General features: G+C 45.0%; 1 protein-coding gene across 3 annotated transcripts in view; it reads left to right on the forward strand.

Annotated features, from left to right (window-relative positions):
• The window catches only part of POMGNT2 (protein O-linked mannose N-acetylglucosaminyltransferase 2 (beta 1,4-)), a 31,797-nt gene extending 15,330 nt beyond the window's left edge, over positions 1–16,467 (forward strand). The window contains exons 1-2 of one of the 3 annotated variants that reach the window (XM_054274306.1): positions 5,652–5,742; positions 14,149–16,467. In XM_054274306.1, coding sequence (XP_054130281.1) covers positions 14,241–15,977 — 1,737 coding nt within the window. In that variant the 5' untranslated portion in view covers positions 5,652–5,742; positions 14,149–14,240 and the 3' untranslated portion in view covers positions 15,978–16,467. Of the gene's footprint in view, positions 1–5,651; positions 5,743–5,785; positions 6,013–14,148 lie in introns of those variants that run through there. The other 2 variants (XM_054274304.1, XM_054274305.1) reach the window with 2 other exon arrangements.
• The last annotated feature ends 1,057 nt before the right edge of the window (positions 16,468–17,524 follow it).

Here is a 17,524-nt window from a genome sequence, read left to right on the forward strand (position 1 = left end):
TGTAACTGGAGCTGCCTTGAACAGCAGTTGCTTTATTGGGCTGATGTTGCTTCTCTCTCAGTAACAGTCAGGTTACACTTCAGTTACTTGAAGAGATTCTCATTGCCAAAGACTTGACTCAGCATTTGATGCAACAGAGGCAGCAGATATTGCTGGTAGGAAGGAAGGGAACAGAAATGAGCTGCTGTGGCAGGGTTGGGTAAGGAATCTCCCATCATGGAAGGGCCACAGGTGAACAGCAACTGTGTCAGTGGTTTTGCAGGTGCTCCTCTTTCAACAGATACTTCCTGTTTTTTCTCTGAAACTTTCACCTGCTTGTGTGCATTGAATGTCATATTGTTTATTTATGGGGGTGTTAAAAACTCCACACAAGTGGGTCACAAGGAGACTCACTTTTCGTTGTAGAGAAATAATGCTTTGATTTATTGGTGGAAAAAAAATGGGGGAAAACATTAACCACCTTGGTTTTTATTACTATTCAGATAAATACAACAAGTCTAATACAAAAATTTCCCATCAGGTCAAGCTTGGACTTCTTTGTCTTGCTGCTGTGCCCTTGATAAATATGCCTAAATTCAATAGTCTTTCCATGAATTTTCCAGCTGCTGAGGGCATGAAGAAGCTCTTCTTAGGTATTGAACTGTAAATGGATGCATATGACACCTGGAGGAGTTGAAATGGGCTTTTACAATTAATTCAGTGTATTCATCACACTTCCCCTGTTGTGTGCAGCGGTTCATGTTGAAGCTGAGAAAGATGATTCATTTGCTTTCTTCTCCCTCCTGTCAGTAGCAGCAGTAGCCCTCAGAGCAGCAGTAAATGCCTGGCCTGCAGCCATGTGTTACTGCTTCTCTTCTGGGCCTTCTGATGATACTGTAATCAGAAGAGGGACAAGGTAAGAATTCTTTTCCATGGGGAAAATAAGACTGAGATTTTTATCAAAACCCAGTTGTTAGGATATTTTTTAATTGGCCAGCAGATATTTTTCATTTGTATGGCTTATGGTGTCAGGAAACAGAGGTGTGATTTCTTTATCTCCTGTCTAGGTTATTTTCTAATTTGTGAGACCTAATGCTCTGTTCTGAAATTTCGTGTGACTGTCAGCACCCCTGGGATATGCCCCCCACTCAAAACATGGATGTTTTGTGCTCCCTTAGCATGAGTCCAACAGGTTACACTACAGGGAGGGTATCCTGTGATATTGTGCTCCTTCCTGTTGTTAACATTACACTGCTGACCTAGGAGTAGGGTTGGGTTGTATGCTGGCTGCATCCTTTAAAATGCGAGGAGGATGTGTTGTACAGGAGTGGCTGAAGGGGGCGTTGGAGGCAAAACAATCAGTTTGCAATTGTGGGACTCAAAATGGCAGTAAACCTTTTTATTTCCCCTGATTTGATTTAGATTCTCCTTTAGCTTGGCTCTGAACCATTTTCCTGTCATGCTGCTGTTCTAGCTACTTCCAGGCATTTGTCAGAGACTGGCTAATTGAAACACATGCTCCAGCTTGGATCGAAACTGCTGTTTTGATCCACACTGTAGATGCTGTTACTGCTTCCTTGTGGAGTTCTTTCCATGAACTACTAGGTCTTTGGTTTGTAGGTTTGGATTCTCAAGGTTTTTAAGAAAGCACAAAGTCTCTGAACATAGAAAAAGTGGAAGGTTAAAACAAAGGCAGCTTCAGGCAACAGTCCTATCATAGAATATTCTGAGTTGGAAGGCACCCCTAAAGACCATCCAAGTCCTGGGCCTTGATCCTTGAAGCCCTCCTGTAGTCCTGATTGTGAACTAAGATGTCCTCATCAGTTCTGGAACAGCTGCAGCCCACTTGCAAAGCAGGTGCATAATCCAGTGAAAGCAGTTAAATTCTTGGACATCTTAAGCCCTGTCCTTTGAATACTTCCACACAGTTGTTATCTGTTCACCCCTATAGATCTATCTAAGTGCCTGTTGTTGTTTTGTATTTCTATTATGTGTCTTCCATAACTTGGCACCCCTATTATGTTCACATTCAGGGGTGTTTTTTCTTTCAATTGCTGTGATATTAACATCTTAATTTTCTAAGACATCTGTGAGACTTGCTGGTTATGACTATCCTGTTTGTCTCAATAGACAGGAGAAGAGGCTCTCTTCCTTTTCCTCCAGAATTCCCAGGACAAGTCATTCCGACATGGCCTCCAACTTTAAGCTAAGTTGTGGGTCCAGGTAGGGTTTCCCAGATGTGCAGGAAGCCTCTGGACCTTCTGCACAGCAAGTGCAGTGGGAAAAGAAGATGGGAGAAAGGTGTGTGAGGAGCAGAGTGTGTCAGGCTTGTGGCTACTCCACCAGCAGCCCCTTGAGAGCAGCAGTGACAGAGCTGGTAACATATTCCTCTCTGTCCTTTACCATGTTTACTCTGTCACCTGTGGTCTTACAGGCCCCAGCTTCTGTCTTGAGCCCTGGAGCCCATGAATACAACCTTGGAACACACAAGAGGTTTTGATTGTTGGTAGATTTTTGACAGGAAGCTGCTCCCATATTAATGGATGCTGGTATGGTGCATCCCACCCAGATCCCATTGACAGGCTCAGTGTTTTTGTCTGTAAAATGGGACATGTGTGTCTTCAGGTGAGGTTGTGGCTGAATATTGAAGTGTCATCTGAGAGAGGGCGGATGATCTTCCTGCTGCCTGGGCAAAACCAGATAACAAATAGCAACTGTGGGAAGCACCAGGGTGAGGTTGTACCCAGGGATCTCACAGGCAATGTTTTACCCTTGGTTTCTCATGTCAGTCTTGCTGAACATCACTGACTTACCAAACTGCTCTTATGAGCATGAATTATCTCAGATTCCCTTGCAGACACTGGCACTAATTACATTTGCAGGTGCACAGTTGGCAAAGCTGTAGGAGAGGGAATTGATTTATCTCTGTCACCCTGCTGGCCTGCCATTACTGATGGCCAAATGGGAACTTGGAAGAGCACAAGTGGCACCTAACTTGAGTCAGAGCAGCCACCAAAGCCATCTCCTGCCTTGGGAACTGGCAGGTGACTCTCCCACACCTTTCTTCCCCCCACACACTGCATACAGCTGCAGGAGCAGGCCAGTGTGTCCCTGCAATGCTGCCAGGGTGGTTCCTAATGGGGATGGAGGGGTTTATTAGACTGAGTAGTTTAGCATATGACAAGTTCAGATAGCAGGCAAGTATATGTTTTATATGTATAAAACATGCTTACATCTGCAGAGGAGAATAAATATCTATGAATTTGTCTGGTTGATGTCAAGACATGTAACCTCTGTGTGTGTGTGTGTGCGTGCATGTAAAATATGTTTGATCATACTTCAACCTTTTTAAACCTAATATTTATGTAAAACTTGCATCCTACATCTCTTAAGCCTGGGATCATGTCATTCTTGAAGCACTTGAGCAAAGGGTGGTTTGGCCTCTGAGATATTCTTCTGAAAAATACCTTTTACCATGTCAAAGTATATTCTCTCTTAGGAATTTTCAATATTTGGCTGAAGTCCTGGTCCTTTTGGCATGAGTTTTAATTTTAGCTTCTACAGAATCAAAATATCCTCTCTGTGTGAAGTCCCAATCTTGGTGTCCAGAAACCAAATGCTTCCTTTGTGTCCTTTTTGTATTTGTCAGTACAAAGACTTTTTTTGTTAGTTCAGGCATAATTTTTTTGTGTGTGTGCTCTCAAACTGAAATGCACTTTTGGTTCAAAAGCACTGCAAGAGGAATAATTTCTTATAGAGAGTCCTTCTGGGACTATAAATAATAAATGCTGTGACTCAGAGTGATGCAGGCACCCTTGCAACATATGTGTGCACTGAAAAGATTCAGTAAATAATGATTTACCTGCTCTTTGTCAGCCCTAAACCAAGAGGGATCTATTCAGACTTTCTTGCTAGCTTGATGAGTTTTGTTTGTGCTGTACTGCTTTTTAGGAGTTCTAAAATGTGGTGCTGTTTTTGAAGGTTGCAACTTTATGAGGGGTATTAAATATTCATCAAATTCTTAGTTCTGAGCCAAGATCTCCTATTCAAACCTTACCAGCTTGTAGTAGGTGCTGACTGTGAAGAGCTTGGGACTGCCACTCTTAGTGCCTTATGGTGCAATAGTAATGGACAGTTATTATTTCACAGTTGCTGGAATTATTTGATTATGGTTCCTCCCCCACCCCTTAATGATGGAGTTTTGTACTTTGTGGTGTGGCAGATTGACAAACAGGACCCTCTTCAGAGCTGGGGTTAAACTCTCTAACCCTATGCATTGTGATAAATTGTACCTAAGAAATCTTTTCATATAACTTATTCCAGGGGTAGAGAATAAGTTTATTCATAAAAGACCAGTCTGTATATGTTGTCCTTTCTTCTCCAGTAAAATAAAAGCTTTTCTAAGAGAGAGAGAGACCAACATGGTGTATCTGGGTTATCGGGGTTCCTACAGATAAAGTCACTAGCCAGGATCTGTGGGGTCAGTGGAAAGGCTCCCGTTAGCATCAGTGGGAGGTGGGTCGGGCTGTGGAGCTTTCTGAAGTGCAGAAAGCACAAAGTCAAGATGTATTTTCTCAAGTGAAGTCAGCTCCAAATCTAACTCCACTCTTAGAGTTACAAAATTCAGAGGAAAAATATCAGACTTGTTCTGCACATCTTTGTATTCAGAGGCGCAGTGGGACAATGAGATGGTCTTAAAAAGAGAAGGGTGACTTTGGATTTCCTTAGTCCCAATAGGACAGGCTGAGGGCACTGGATGGGCTCGCTTCTCTTTGCTCTTTTCTATTATTTATTTCCCCCAGGCAGATGTGACTGAGCAGTGTCTCTGAGATCCTCTCAGGACAGGCAGAGGCTCTCGCTGTAGTTTGAAGTGCACCTTGAGCATGTGGGAGGAGGTGTTAGAGAACTTTTCTTCTTCTTCATCCTTCTTATTTTACCTGTTAGGTCCTAAGGGAAAATCCTCACAGACAGATATTTAACAAGATGTGTCCTGCAAGTATACAATCAACAGGTTTGCAGAGCCTCCTGTGTTTGCTTGTGATCTGCCTGCAGGAGTGTCCCTGCAGGGCTGGGGTCTCACTCCTGTGTTTAATGGTGTGACTGCATGCCAGGAGCCTATGATCTGCATGTGGATCCCATTGTGGGATAAGAACTGGAAGTGTTCCCAGTCAGTTCTATCTGGTTTGCCATCTCCATGAAGCTGCTCAGCCCCCACAGGTTCAATGTGGTTTGCGTAAGGCACTCACCTCCGTGAGCTTGTGTGCGCTAGGAGATTCTCTTACAAGCTCCTGGATAATTTCTGTGCCTTTGTGCTTAAGAATCACTTGTTTCTACCATAAAAAATAACTTTAGTATGAAAATACTGTTCCCTGGCTCTCTGAAGGAGGGCAATCACAGCCCTGTTCAATTCTAAGCCATTTGCTGACCGTCACAGCTGGGAAATTGCTTTCCTGGTGCCAAGGGAATTACTAGAAAGCACGACAAAAGGCTTTCACGTCTTCAAGCAAGGGGCATTTTTTTCCTTTCTCTCCTATTGTTTTCTTCTTTTGTGTGAAGTGTTCGGAGTGGCAGTGGCGTTAATGATGCTCAAAAGCAGCATTTCTAAAATGCGTGTGGTGTGTCCCCCCTCCCCAGACCCGCTCAGCTCCGTGGAGCAGCACGCTGGTGTTTGTGTCAGTGTGGCCGCCCGTCGGGGATTTGCAGGAATACTGCAGCAAATCATCCTGCATGCAAGGCTGACCTCTGGGAGGCTAACAAATTGAGGTGAGCCAGCTGGAGCGACAGGACACCGCCGGCACACCGAGCATGCTCAGACCTGCCGGAGAAAGGTACCTCGGGCTGCCGATGGTGCGCGGGTTACAGTGCCGACAGCTCCTAGGTGGGATTTTTGCTTTTTCTTTGTGCTGGTGAGGAAAGAAGAGGACTGGAGAGTGCTCGTTCCCCTGCAAAGCATAGCTTTAAGGTGTCTTCTTTTTTCTTTCTCCTGTGAAAGAGAGGCACCGGCTAGCATTTCCTGTTATTTAGCATCACCAGGTATGCGTGCATGTGCTGAAACGCTGATCTACCAGTGACAGTACTTCCAAGACTTAAAAGGCTGCAGATGCTCTGAATTCCTGTATTTCTTTGCTGGGTGTCATTGTAACTGTGCTGTGTTTGCTGTGCTGATCACATACGGCTCTGAATCCAGTTTTGTTGGCAGTCCTGTTGCAGTGTACTGAGGAGGGGGGGAGGTTGGCATGTTTTCCATGGCATCTCCTCGCTCCCCCCTTCCATGCAAGTTCACACTGAATCCCTCCTCTGTGTGTGTGCACATGTGGGGAGGCAGTCAGTAGTTCATTTGTAATCCCACGTCTCTGTAGTCCCTCTTTGTTTGACTATGGGTTTGCTTTATCATTTTAAACAAAAGTCTCATGGGGAAAACATCTCTGATATGTTCTAAATCCTATAGGTTTGCAGAAATGTATTTCTTGCCTGACACGTGCTGCTGTGGGATTACGTTTTTTTTTTTACCTTCCCCTAAAACATACTAATGTGGAGCTTATGGTAACCAAGGAGGGATTGCCACTGTTCTTATTGGCTGTGCTGTGCCCCGAACAATTTTGGCTCCCGCTTAGGATTTGCAGCCTCCAGGAGCGGTCCTGGGCACCGTGCTGATGGAGAGCAGGGAGAGCTCAGGCTGTGGGTGCTGCTAAGCACAGTCCCAGTACCCGAATAACACGGGTACTCTGCCTGCTGGACAACACAGGCAGAGTAGGAAAGGATACATAAAAGGAAAGGACACATAAAATACAGAGTAACAAATGGCAGCTAAAGCCCAGAGGCACAGCTGGAGTGCCTGAAGATCGTCTTGTTCAGTACTTTGGGATTTCACATCATATTCTTTCTCATTCAGTTTTGCAGCATTCGTAAATTTTCCCTTCAGCCACCCCCGCTCGGTCTTTGCTTTAGCAGACCACTGAAGTAAGATAAACCTGCTGCTCTCTTGACACTTTTTGTTCTGACAGAGGTATCTTGTTTACAGACTAAAAGCAAGAGACCGGGCCAGAAGAGGGATTTTTTTACTCAAGTGACATGGCTGTTAATGACAGTGTAACCAGATAGGTTTCAATGGGATGCTCAGGTCAACAGAAATCAACTGGAGTGAACTCTGCCTGTTAAGCTTTCACCTCTGTCTGGCCATGGTTATTCTGAGGAACTTGGGTTTTCATCTTTAGGCTTGGGGCTCTCAGAAGGTGAACAAGACTTGAGGGACTGAGAGAAATACCTTTTTTTTTTCCTTTTTCTTCACCTTTTTAGCTCATTTTCCTTACATCTCTCGCCTCCAGCTTGATTATCAAAAGTGCATCTTTTTTAAGGGAATTTTCTTGAGATCTGGGTATTTGTATGGGGAAAGAATTTCATAGTCCATTATGGATGGAGAACTTGGAAGTGCAGATCTTAAAAGCCCAAGAAGTATTTTTTTAGATTAATACTTTTAGCTCAGCTTTGTGGCTTGCTTCTATGCATTGACTGCTTAGTGTTGGAATTTTTTTTAACCTGTTATTTTGTAGATCCATACAGGAGTATCAACAAATATTAAATCAATGGCTGCTAATCATTGTGAAAGTCAGGTTGGATCTCTTCCTGTCCCAGCTCTCACAGACTTGGAATTTAAAGGGAAGAAAACTTAGGTTTTCTATCCATAAGTGCAGATGGGAGGTGTCCTGTAGCCACCAGGCTGTTCATATGGAAGGTACTTTTGCAGTAGGGACCATTGCACAGAACCTCAGTCTCCTTGGTTGTAGTCTTGTATGAAAGATTTACAGTTTTGCTTTCTATTCTTCACTTATTTTGAACCATAAAAACTGAAGATAGACCTAATTTTGATCACAACTATCTATAGATAAGGTTTTTATAAGACAAGGGTTTTTAAAAGATATTGTTATATTTTGATTTTTTTCCCCCTAAATAAAGCTCTATTTTTAAAATTCTTCTTGAGACTACATAGTCAAGATATTCTTGTTTTTCATGTCCCCTCTTTGTATCAGGCTTCAATAATGATATTTTTATCTTTAACTGCTGGGCTTACTCCCTCTACAAGAATCTGCTCTTTTCCTGTTTAAAAAGTCAGCACTTCTACAGTTGGCTGCTTTTTACAAAGAAAATGTTCCAGTATATCAATCATTCAGTGTACCATCCTTTCTCTAATGTGCTATGTACTGTGAAAGATATATGTATCTCATTAAATAAATAGAGTGAATAAGATGATAACAGCTTTTTGGGCTGTGGGGATTGACTTGCTTGTAGTTCTGTGGGAATCTGTGACAGAGATGAGAATAAAGGCAAATTCTTGGCTGCCAAATCCCAACTCCCCCTCTTTCCAATTGGGAAAGTTGCCTTCTAGCAACTTCTGCTCTGAGGATGAATGAAGTAGGTATTTAAAACTGCATGTGTTGCATACACTGAATCCTTAGCTAAGCCTCTTGCATCAGGGGTGGGAGAAAGGACAGAAGACATTTTGCAGGGGGAGTGCAAAATGCCGTGTTTGCATCCTTTTCTTTTCCTGTACTGGTCCTGGAAAGCCAGTCTAGCAAGGGATGGATCCAGGGGTCGGGAGTGCTGATGGGGAAAATGTCCTTGGGGAGGGAATATCTGCTCCTGCCCCTCCCATGGTCTTCCCCCCTGACAAGAAGCCCATTTCCTGCAACTCTGCCCTGACTCCTTTGCTGTCCTGTGGCAAGAGCAGCCCCTGTCTCCACTTCCAGTTGTGCTGCATTTCTGGGAACCATGGAGATGGTTCTGTTTGGACACCCTGCCACCACTGGCAGGCTGTGCACAGGAGCTGGGCCAAGGCCAAGTTGGCCTCCATGAGGAGGCATTTCCTCTGTGCACAGAGGGGTGATGCTCTCTGGAAATGTCTCTCCTTCATGCTTTTTGGATTTCCATTTGATGAGGCTTTTTAGCCTGCTGTAGATATGGGAAGCTGAACTTTGGCCTGGAAAATGTTGGGCAGTTGGTAACAAAAGTTGGTAACAAAAGTTCATCAAGGCCTAAATTCTCATTTTGTTACTACCTGCAGGAATTGGTGACCCCTCCTTAGGTGTGCTGGTCACCCTATTCACCCTTGTTCTCCCAATCAAGCTCTTGGTTTTTTCTCTTTGGGGTCTTAGTAGTGTATGCTTGTCTTTTTTGTAGTTGGGATTTTTTTATGTGGACTTTGTAGCTTTTCTCCCTATTTCTTACCTAGATTGCAGTTTTTAAAATGGAGAGCAGATTTGGAACACTGTCCATCATATTAATAGCTTTAGTGATTCATCCTACTGTAGCTTCACAATTAAAAAAAGAACAACAGAGCTCATCTCCTAAATGAATCCAAACAGTTCTTCATGCCAACTGCCTATTAGTGGAAATTCCTCTCTCATCCCGCCCACTCTGATCTCCTAGGCATGTTAACAGGAGATGGAGAACAGTGTCTCCATCTATGCTTCCTGTGTCCTTACCACTTCCTGAGGATGTTTAATACATCAGAGAACCTGTAGCTAACAGGCAGAAGGTGCTGCTGTGTCCAAACTTGCATGAGACTGTTATGGATCTGCAAGACACTGGAGGGCTCTGCCAGAAGTGCCTGCTGAACAAACCAGATGAATATTCCTGAAGACTTCACCTGCTCACCAGCAGCCAGTGCTAGTTAGAGGAGAAGTAGCTGAGCTGTGAGAATGAAACTGTGATGCTTTTGCTAAGTGAATGGGGGTGGAGGAAGAAAATGGGGTAAGCTCTTCATGCCTGTGAACTCTTGGAAAAAGAGTAAAGATGATCTGACCAAAAATAGAGTGCCTCCCACAGGCTCTTAGCTGCTGGAGCAGCATCCATTGTGGCTGAGCTGCAAGCCTCAGGATATGCTCTTAATTCCACTGCACAGTCTGGAGCTGCCCCCACACGGGTGCTTTTGTTGAACTCCCCTTGTCTGGCTCTAAGACTGCTGCCTCCTGCCCTGTCAGCATCACTGCCAGGGAAATCTGCCTCTTCTACCTCCCTGTCTCACTCCTGCTGCCCCCCTGCAGCCCACTCCTCTCGGAGTCCTCAGTGGCACATCCCATCTCCTCCTGTGGGACACCATTGCCCTGTGGCAGCTTGGCAGTGAGAAGCTCTGTGCAGCTTTTGCATGCACGTCTCTTCTGCCTTGGCTCTGCTCTATCACTTGCTGTGTCTCCTGGTGCTGAAGGATGGTGCTTTAGCATTTCAAAGCAGAGAGTGAAAAAATGTCAGTCCAATCGATTTCTTTGGTAACTGGGGCATATTCCTCACGTGGAGCAGAGCCCTGGTATCCTAGTGTCACTGGGAAGCAAGAGGGTGGATGAATGTGGTAGGGACGGGGAGGAGGGAGTCTGTGGGCAGCTCGGGGGGTGACTGGCCTAGGGGCTGCCCTTTATGTACAAAGAAGCAGCACAGAGCACTCTGCTCTTAAGAAAAGTAGGAGTATGCCTGGCCTGCCACTTCTGCAAGTGCCTTTCAGTTCTTAAGATGTTCTCTGATGACACTGTGGGAGTGGCAGCTCTAGACCCATTTAGTGAGGGAGATGTAGTAATGAAAGTTTCTTTTATTGTGAAGCAGCTCTCTTCAGGTGGAAAACTAAATGCTTTCACCTTTTTCAGTGTTACCCACTGCCTCCTGGGAAAGTTTCTTATCCCAGGTCTATTGCTGCTGACAGCACTTTATGACTGATCTCAGCTTGGGGGACTGAGGAACCAGGGGACATGCAGAGTGGTTGCTTGCCTTTACTCCCTAGGTGCAGCCTCTCTTGGGTATGTAAAAGCAAGCAGTGTTTGTTCCTATTTATGCTCCATCGTTCCCTGAGGAACCAAAATTATAGTTCCTGAGGGTCTGTTTTCACTGAAGGTGTCAGATTGAAAAAAAAGTGCATGATAAAATGTGGGAAAACAGGCAAAGAATTAAGACAGTTCTCTGAGTACCTGTGAAATTCTCCTTTCATTTCTGCCTGCAACACCCCTTCGTGTCCACATCCCGTTGTTCACTTCCATCAAAAGCAGCTTTCTCCCAGGCAGCATGAACCAGGATTTAGGAACTGGCAACGAGGACCAGAAATGAAGATGGATTACTTTAGCACTGCTAACATTTAACATATATTCCTGACACCTGGTTAGCTAAAGCACATACATTCTCTTCAGCTAAGTGCAGGGGAGTGAAAGAGCTGCAAGAGGGAAGAGGTAGAAGAGGGCCTTGCAGGTGATTTTTGCTAAAAAGCTGAGTTGTTCATTCCTAGCCATTTAGCAGGTATGGCTGTGGCAGAGTCTGAAATGAAAATTGCTAACCTCTGAACATTGGCTGCGTCCATCAGGCCACATCTCTGAAGTGCCTCTTATGCCCTTCCCTTGGGGCTGGAGGGGAGAGAACAAATCAGTGAGGGGTGAAACATTTGAACAGGCCTTTTTGAAGGAGACCTGTTTGGCTCAAGGATTTGTAAAGGTCAGCAGAGCTCCCCACCACCAAAATGCCCATAAAATGCAGGTGGCATCAGTGGTGTTTTTATGGACTGTGGGCTTCTCATGGCTCTGAAACATCAACACATATACACTCACCTTGCCATAATGGAGTAATAAAGAAGCCATGTGGTTTTCCCTCCTCTGCCAAGTTGTTGCAACCTGCATCAACTCCATTGAACTTGTGTGTGCTTTGTTCTTCTGACCCACAGAAGTTAAATTTCATAATGCCTGCAGGCTGGCCTTCCTTTAAGGGTGTGCTTGCAGGAGAGTACCTGCTTGTTAAAGGTTTCCTCCATGAACTGATTATCAGGCTTTGCACATGGCTGCTGGGGCTTAATCCTTTCCTTGCTGATGCCATTGAAGTCACTTAAAGCTGTGCTCACAAGATGAGAGGTTTGTACTGGAGAGGTTTTGTACAGAATTGGGTAGCCATTAGATTTAGGATACCATTAGACATTTTTCAAAGACAGTGAAGAAATAAAATAAAGCTTTGAAAGTTAGTACCAATAAAATAATTCAGGATCTGTTCGCATCAAAATTTTCTCTTCCTGAAAACTGATTTGATTGCATTAGCAGAACCTGAGTGATGTACTGCTGTCCCCAGTGGGTTTCTATTCCAGGCTGTCCATGGAATAGCCATGATTGAGAGTTGCACAGCCATGAGGAGCAGCAGTCACCCCTGATGGGGTGGACAGATTGAGATGTGATGTGACAGGCATCATTTTTCTGTGCAGGCTATCTGTGGCACCTGGGACGAGACCCAGATAAAATTGCTGTGGTGGAAACAAAGGCTAAGTGTTAGAAAAGAGTTTATCACAGTCCTTCATGCCTCTCTCAACAGAGGCTGGCTGAAGAGATGAGTACTAAGAATGAGATGGAGAAGCATCTTTGGAGCTTGGTTTATGGAGAATTGATCCTGCCCTGATAATCAGATGATCACTCTAGGTCCCTTTCCTTTTCTTCCATGGCTGAAATCAAAACACATCTTTAATTTGCTGCTTGCTTTTAGGGAGTTTCTAAATGAAGTGCGTTTTCAGACCACTTGCCAAAGGAGGTGGACTTCATTTCTCTTCCATTTGAGTAGCTAGAAATGGAAGTGAATTTGTTGCTCAGATCCCCAGAGATCACCTCTTGAGTTTGTGTGGCTTACAGCTAGCACTCGTTTCTTTGGCATTATTCAGACTCTCAGTTCCTTCAGTTCTTCCTAAGATGGATCCCCCAGGCTGTTGGGATCTCATGAGGTGTAGGAATCCCTTCATTGAGTTCCATGATTCTCCATTCAATTCCAAGTTGCAGGATCAATCTTTTAAGTTGCAGTAGCTCTTTTCAAAGGGACTCCTTTGGCAGTAGAGGAGGTGTTTGCTTTGGTCCCAAGTATGCCTGGCTAACTTCCTCTACATTGCCAGGTAGGAACTGTCTCTTGGTTAAAATGCTAAAGGATGCTTGGGATGTCAGAACATGTGCTTGAGACATTTCTTTTTATCTGTCACAGTAAACTTGCACCAAAAGAAATTGAAAATTGCTAGCTTTAAAAATGGCAGCTAGAAACAATCTAGTGAGGTAAATACTAATCAGAAATTTCCCTTCCTGAAGTTCCCCATGAGTCATGGATGCAATTATTTACAGCCTGACTAGCAGTGAATCTTGATGCATAATGAAAATTGAAGCCCATAAATTCTGTAGGTGAATCAATACCTCAATTGAAGTTCACAGTTGAAGTTATAATCAATAGTCTGATACAAGCCAGTAGTGTTTCTGCATAGAAGGAAAACAGTGGCAAGCTCGAACAGAAAAAGAATCAGAGAGGCTTTGGAGCACCACAGAAAAGGTTCTCAGGTTGGAGTGGGAAAATGCCAACAGTGAAACCCTTCAAATGCATTAGCTTATCATTTGTATAAGGGCTGACTGTGCTGTGCAGGCCAGACTCTCACTAAATGAAGGTCTGATTGCTTTAATGACACATCAGTTCCTCTCATAAAGAGCAGAGCTCTCCTCTCTTCCATGCCAATATTTCTTTTGGAAGACAATGGCAGTTCCTAGCCTTTGATCCTGGACTGCAGCCAGAGCAACACCCCAGTGACTTGGGATTCTCCCTCAGGGCAGTCCATAGACCTGCAAGTCCTTCCCCCAGCCCTGGATAAAATGAAATTGAATGTGATGTTCACTAGTTCACATTGCACACTGGAGTGTAGCGAAATCTGTGCTGGCGGTACTCCTGGAGCTATTGCTACAGTGCAGGTGAGGGCACCCTGAGTGCTCTCAGCCACACAGAGCGGGAGGAGGAGCTGGGGCTGAGTCCTCTGCAGGTGACTGCGCTGCTCTATTTCCTCTCACTGTGGGAGTGGTCTGCAAAAGGAAGAGTGATCCACAGTCACAGAGAATGTACTTTTCTTTCTAGTAGATCTTCATAGAGCTCATCCTTAAAGTCTTGTACATTTTCTTCTTCAAAAGCATAGAAATGAAAATGAGAGAGGAGCCTTCCTGTAGAGCAGCTCACAGTTCTGTTTGCTTTATATTTTTTTACAGTTTTGGGGAGAGCTTTGTCACTTTTTTCTTTTCCCTCTTTCCCTGGAAGGGGAAAAATTACTGAAAGAAGCTTAAACTCTCTTGAATAGTCCATAGAATATGATTTATGGTGGAGCTGTAAACCTGATGTTAATAGGTTCCTCTCTTGTTTTATTTTCCCCAGGTCTTTGCCCTCACCATGTCCAAGAGTGTTAATGATGTGTTCCCTCTCCATTGCATTCCCCACCTGCCATCCTGCTAGGATCTGAGTACAGAATGAACATAGCAGCTGTGTTCAATGCCCTGCTCGTGTGCATCCTCGCTGCCGTGCTGTGGAAGTACATCAAACTGTGCGATCATGCCGCCATGGTGGAGGAGGAGCTGCTCCTCATGCGCCAGTCTCAGGAGCTCTCTGAGGCTCAGGTTGACTACCATGCAGCTCTGCAGGCCCTGGTGGAGAACGGTACCAGGATGGTGTGCACTGGCAGGATGCACACCGACCGCATCTGCCGCTTCGAGTCCCTCTGCTACTCCACCGAGGCTGAGGAGTTCGTCTACTTCCACAGCAACTCCTCAGTCATGCTGCCCAACCTGGGCTCCCGCAGGTTCCAGCCGGCTCTGCTCGACCTCTCCTCTGTGGAAGATCACAACACCCAGTACTTCAACTTTGTGGAGCTGCCAGCTGCTGCGCTGAAGTTTATGCCAAAGCCGGTCTTCGTGCCTGACGTGGCGCTGATTGCCAACAGGTTCAACCCGGACAACCTGATGCACGTCTTTCATGACGACCTCCTCCCCATCTATTACACCATGCAGCAGTTCTCCGACTTAGATCTGGAGGCACGACTCTTCTTCATGGAAGGGTGGAGTGAAGGTGTTCACTTTGACCTCTACAAGTTACTGAGTAACAAGCAGCCGCTCCTCAGGGAGGAGCTTAAAACTCTGGGCAGGCTCCTCTGCTTTACCAAGTCCTATGTGGGACTATCCAAAATCACCACCTGGTACCAGTACGGATTTGTCCAGCCACAAGGGCCGAAGGCTAACATCTTGGTTTCTGGTAACGAGATCAGGCAGTTCACCAAATTCATGATGCAGAAACTGAACATCAGCTTGGAGGAAAGCTCCAGTGAGGAGTACATCGTAGTGTTCAGTCGGACAATCAACAGACTTATCCTAAATGAGGCAGAACTAATCCTGGCTCTTGCTCAGGAGTTTCAGATGAAAACCATTTCCGTCTCTCTGGAGGAGCATTCGTTTTCTGACATCGTGCGGTTGATCAGCAATGCGTCCATGCTGGTCAGCATGCACGGCGCCCAATTAGTCATGTCGCTGTTCCTGCCAAGAGGAGCCACCGTGGTGGAGCTCTTCCCATATGCCATCAACCCCGAGCACTACACCCCCTACAAAACCCTGGCAACCCTTCCTGGCATGGACCTGCACTACATTGCCTGGCAGAACACCGCCAGGGAGGACACGGTGACCTACCCGGACAGGCCCTGGGATCAGGGCGGGATCGCTCACCTGGACAAGGCTGAGCAGGAGCGCATCATTAAGAGCACGGAGGTGCCGCGGCACCTCTGCTGCCGCAACCCTGAGTGGCTGTTCCGTGCCTACCAGGACACCAAGGTCAACATCCCGTCCCTCATACACGTCATTAGGCAGACTGTGAAGTCCAAGCCCGGACCCAGGAAGCAGAAGTGGACTGGTAGTCTCTACCCCGGCAAAGTGAGGGATGCCAAGTGCCAGGCCTCTGTGCAGGGCACGAGTGAAGCTAAACTTGCTGTGTCCTGGCAGATCCCCTGGAATCTGAGGTATCTCAAGGTCAGAGAAGTAAAATACGAAGTGTGGATACAAGAGCAAGGGGAAAACACTTACATGCCTTATATATTGTCCCATCAAAATCACACCTTCTCAGAAAACATTAAGCCCTTCACAATATACCTGGTGTGGATACGCTGCATCTTCAACAAAAACCTTCTGGGACCTTTTGCAGATGTGCTCTTGTGTAGTACATAACCCACTGCACTACCTGTACAGCTCTAACCTGCTCTCCACTCCATCTGTGGTTTAAAACTTCTCATCTTGTAGTTTGTATAGGGCTGAAGAGGACTAGACTGTACCAGTGCCTAAGTGTCCATTTTATTGCACTCCACATGTATTCTTACAATGGTATTTATTTCCAGTGAGTGTTTGGGAAAAAAAAAAAACAAAGATAAACCTCTGTGTTCTTCAGAGTAACTTCCGGAGGTTAAATTACATGCTGAATACATGTAATTGAAAACAGAATGGAAGTGAATTGTGTGTACCTTGGTCGTGATTTAAATTTGTTCCTATTGTGTGGTGACTATTTAAGCACAGCGTTAAAGCGCAGCTAATTCCATGGCTAAGTGGGCAATTCTCATCTGCTTTTTCACTGTGAGTTTTATTTTTCTGTAACTCTTGACTGTAACTTTGAGTTCAAGATTTTGTACGAGAGCCTTCATTAAACTGCTGTAAATCTCCTCAATGCTTTTTTGCCTTTTATTATTTGTCAAAAGCATTACTGTGATAGATTTGTCCATTGTGATAAAATGTGTATCTGTAGCTTCCTCTGTTTATATTTGACTGAAGACAATGACTACAGACTACAGCTTCGTGCTTAAAATCAGATTTTAATGCACCCCTATTGCAAAAGGTTGTAGTAACAGGTAAGGGGTAGAAGGGATGGAGTAGATGAAATAATTTACTGTGTTTTAGGAGCTTTCATTTTGTGAGTTACCTACAGGTGTGTGAGAAAGGAGTGGGGTGATTTGGGAGAGCTGATAGGGAAGAGATTGCATTTACAGCAATCTGCTCAAGAAAATCCTTTTTTTGTGTGTGTGTGTTTAATCAGAATAATTGGTTGATAATAACTACTAATAGGTACATGCTTTGCTGGGGAATAGGCAGGTGGTGGCAAAGGGAATCTTTTAGTGCACAGGTGTTCCTGGATGTTGGTGGAAGTAAGCAGAGTCAGGCAGGAAACAGGTAGGTGTGCCAGGGAATTGGGCTGGCCACAGAACGTGGCAGGGATCAGGCTGATGACACTCGCACCTCTGTTACTCCAGGGGGGGAGTAGTTTAGTTTAGACTTAAATTCATTTTCCCTGAGATCAGAATCTGGCTTCATTGCCAGGGTAACACACTGACTACTTTGGACCTGATCCTGCTCACATCTGCTTTAGCTGGAGACCCTGAATGGCACTGTCTTTGAAAAATGGCTCTGAGTCACAAGTGCAGTTCTTGAGGAGGGGAAAAGGAAAGGGGCAGGAGTGTGAGATGTTTCCCTGACAAATATTAGCATCCTCTATAGTTTATAACCAGTGTTGAAGCAAAAGGAAAAGTGCTTTCTTCTCCTTTCCCTCCCAGTCCACACCTTCCTCCCAAGGTCTGGATGAACATTTGTAGAATAGGATAAATGTCTTGCTTTCTGGATTGATAGATGAGCATCTCAAGGCAGGATTATAAATATGGGTTCTAAGGAGAGGGGGAGTACAAATGGATGTATGAATTTGGACAAGAAACAGAAGGATTGAAAAATGAGCA

This window comes from Melozone crissalis, unplaced genomic scaffold (genome assembly GCF_028551555.1).
Source record: "Melozone crissalis strain CALT ecotype California unplaced genomic scaffold, PUWL_Pcris_2 ptg000016l_1, whole genome shotgun sequence".
Classification (NCBI taxonomy): Eukaryota; Metazoa; Chordata; class Aves; order Passeriformes; family Passerellidae; genus Melozone; species Melozone crissalis.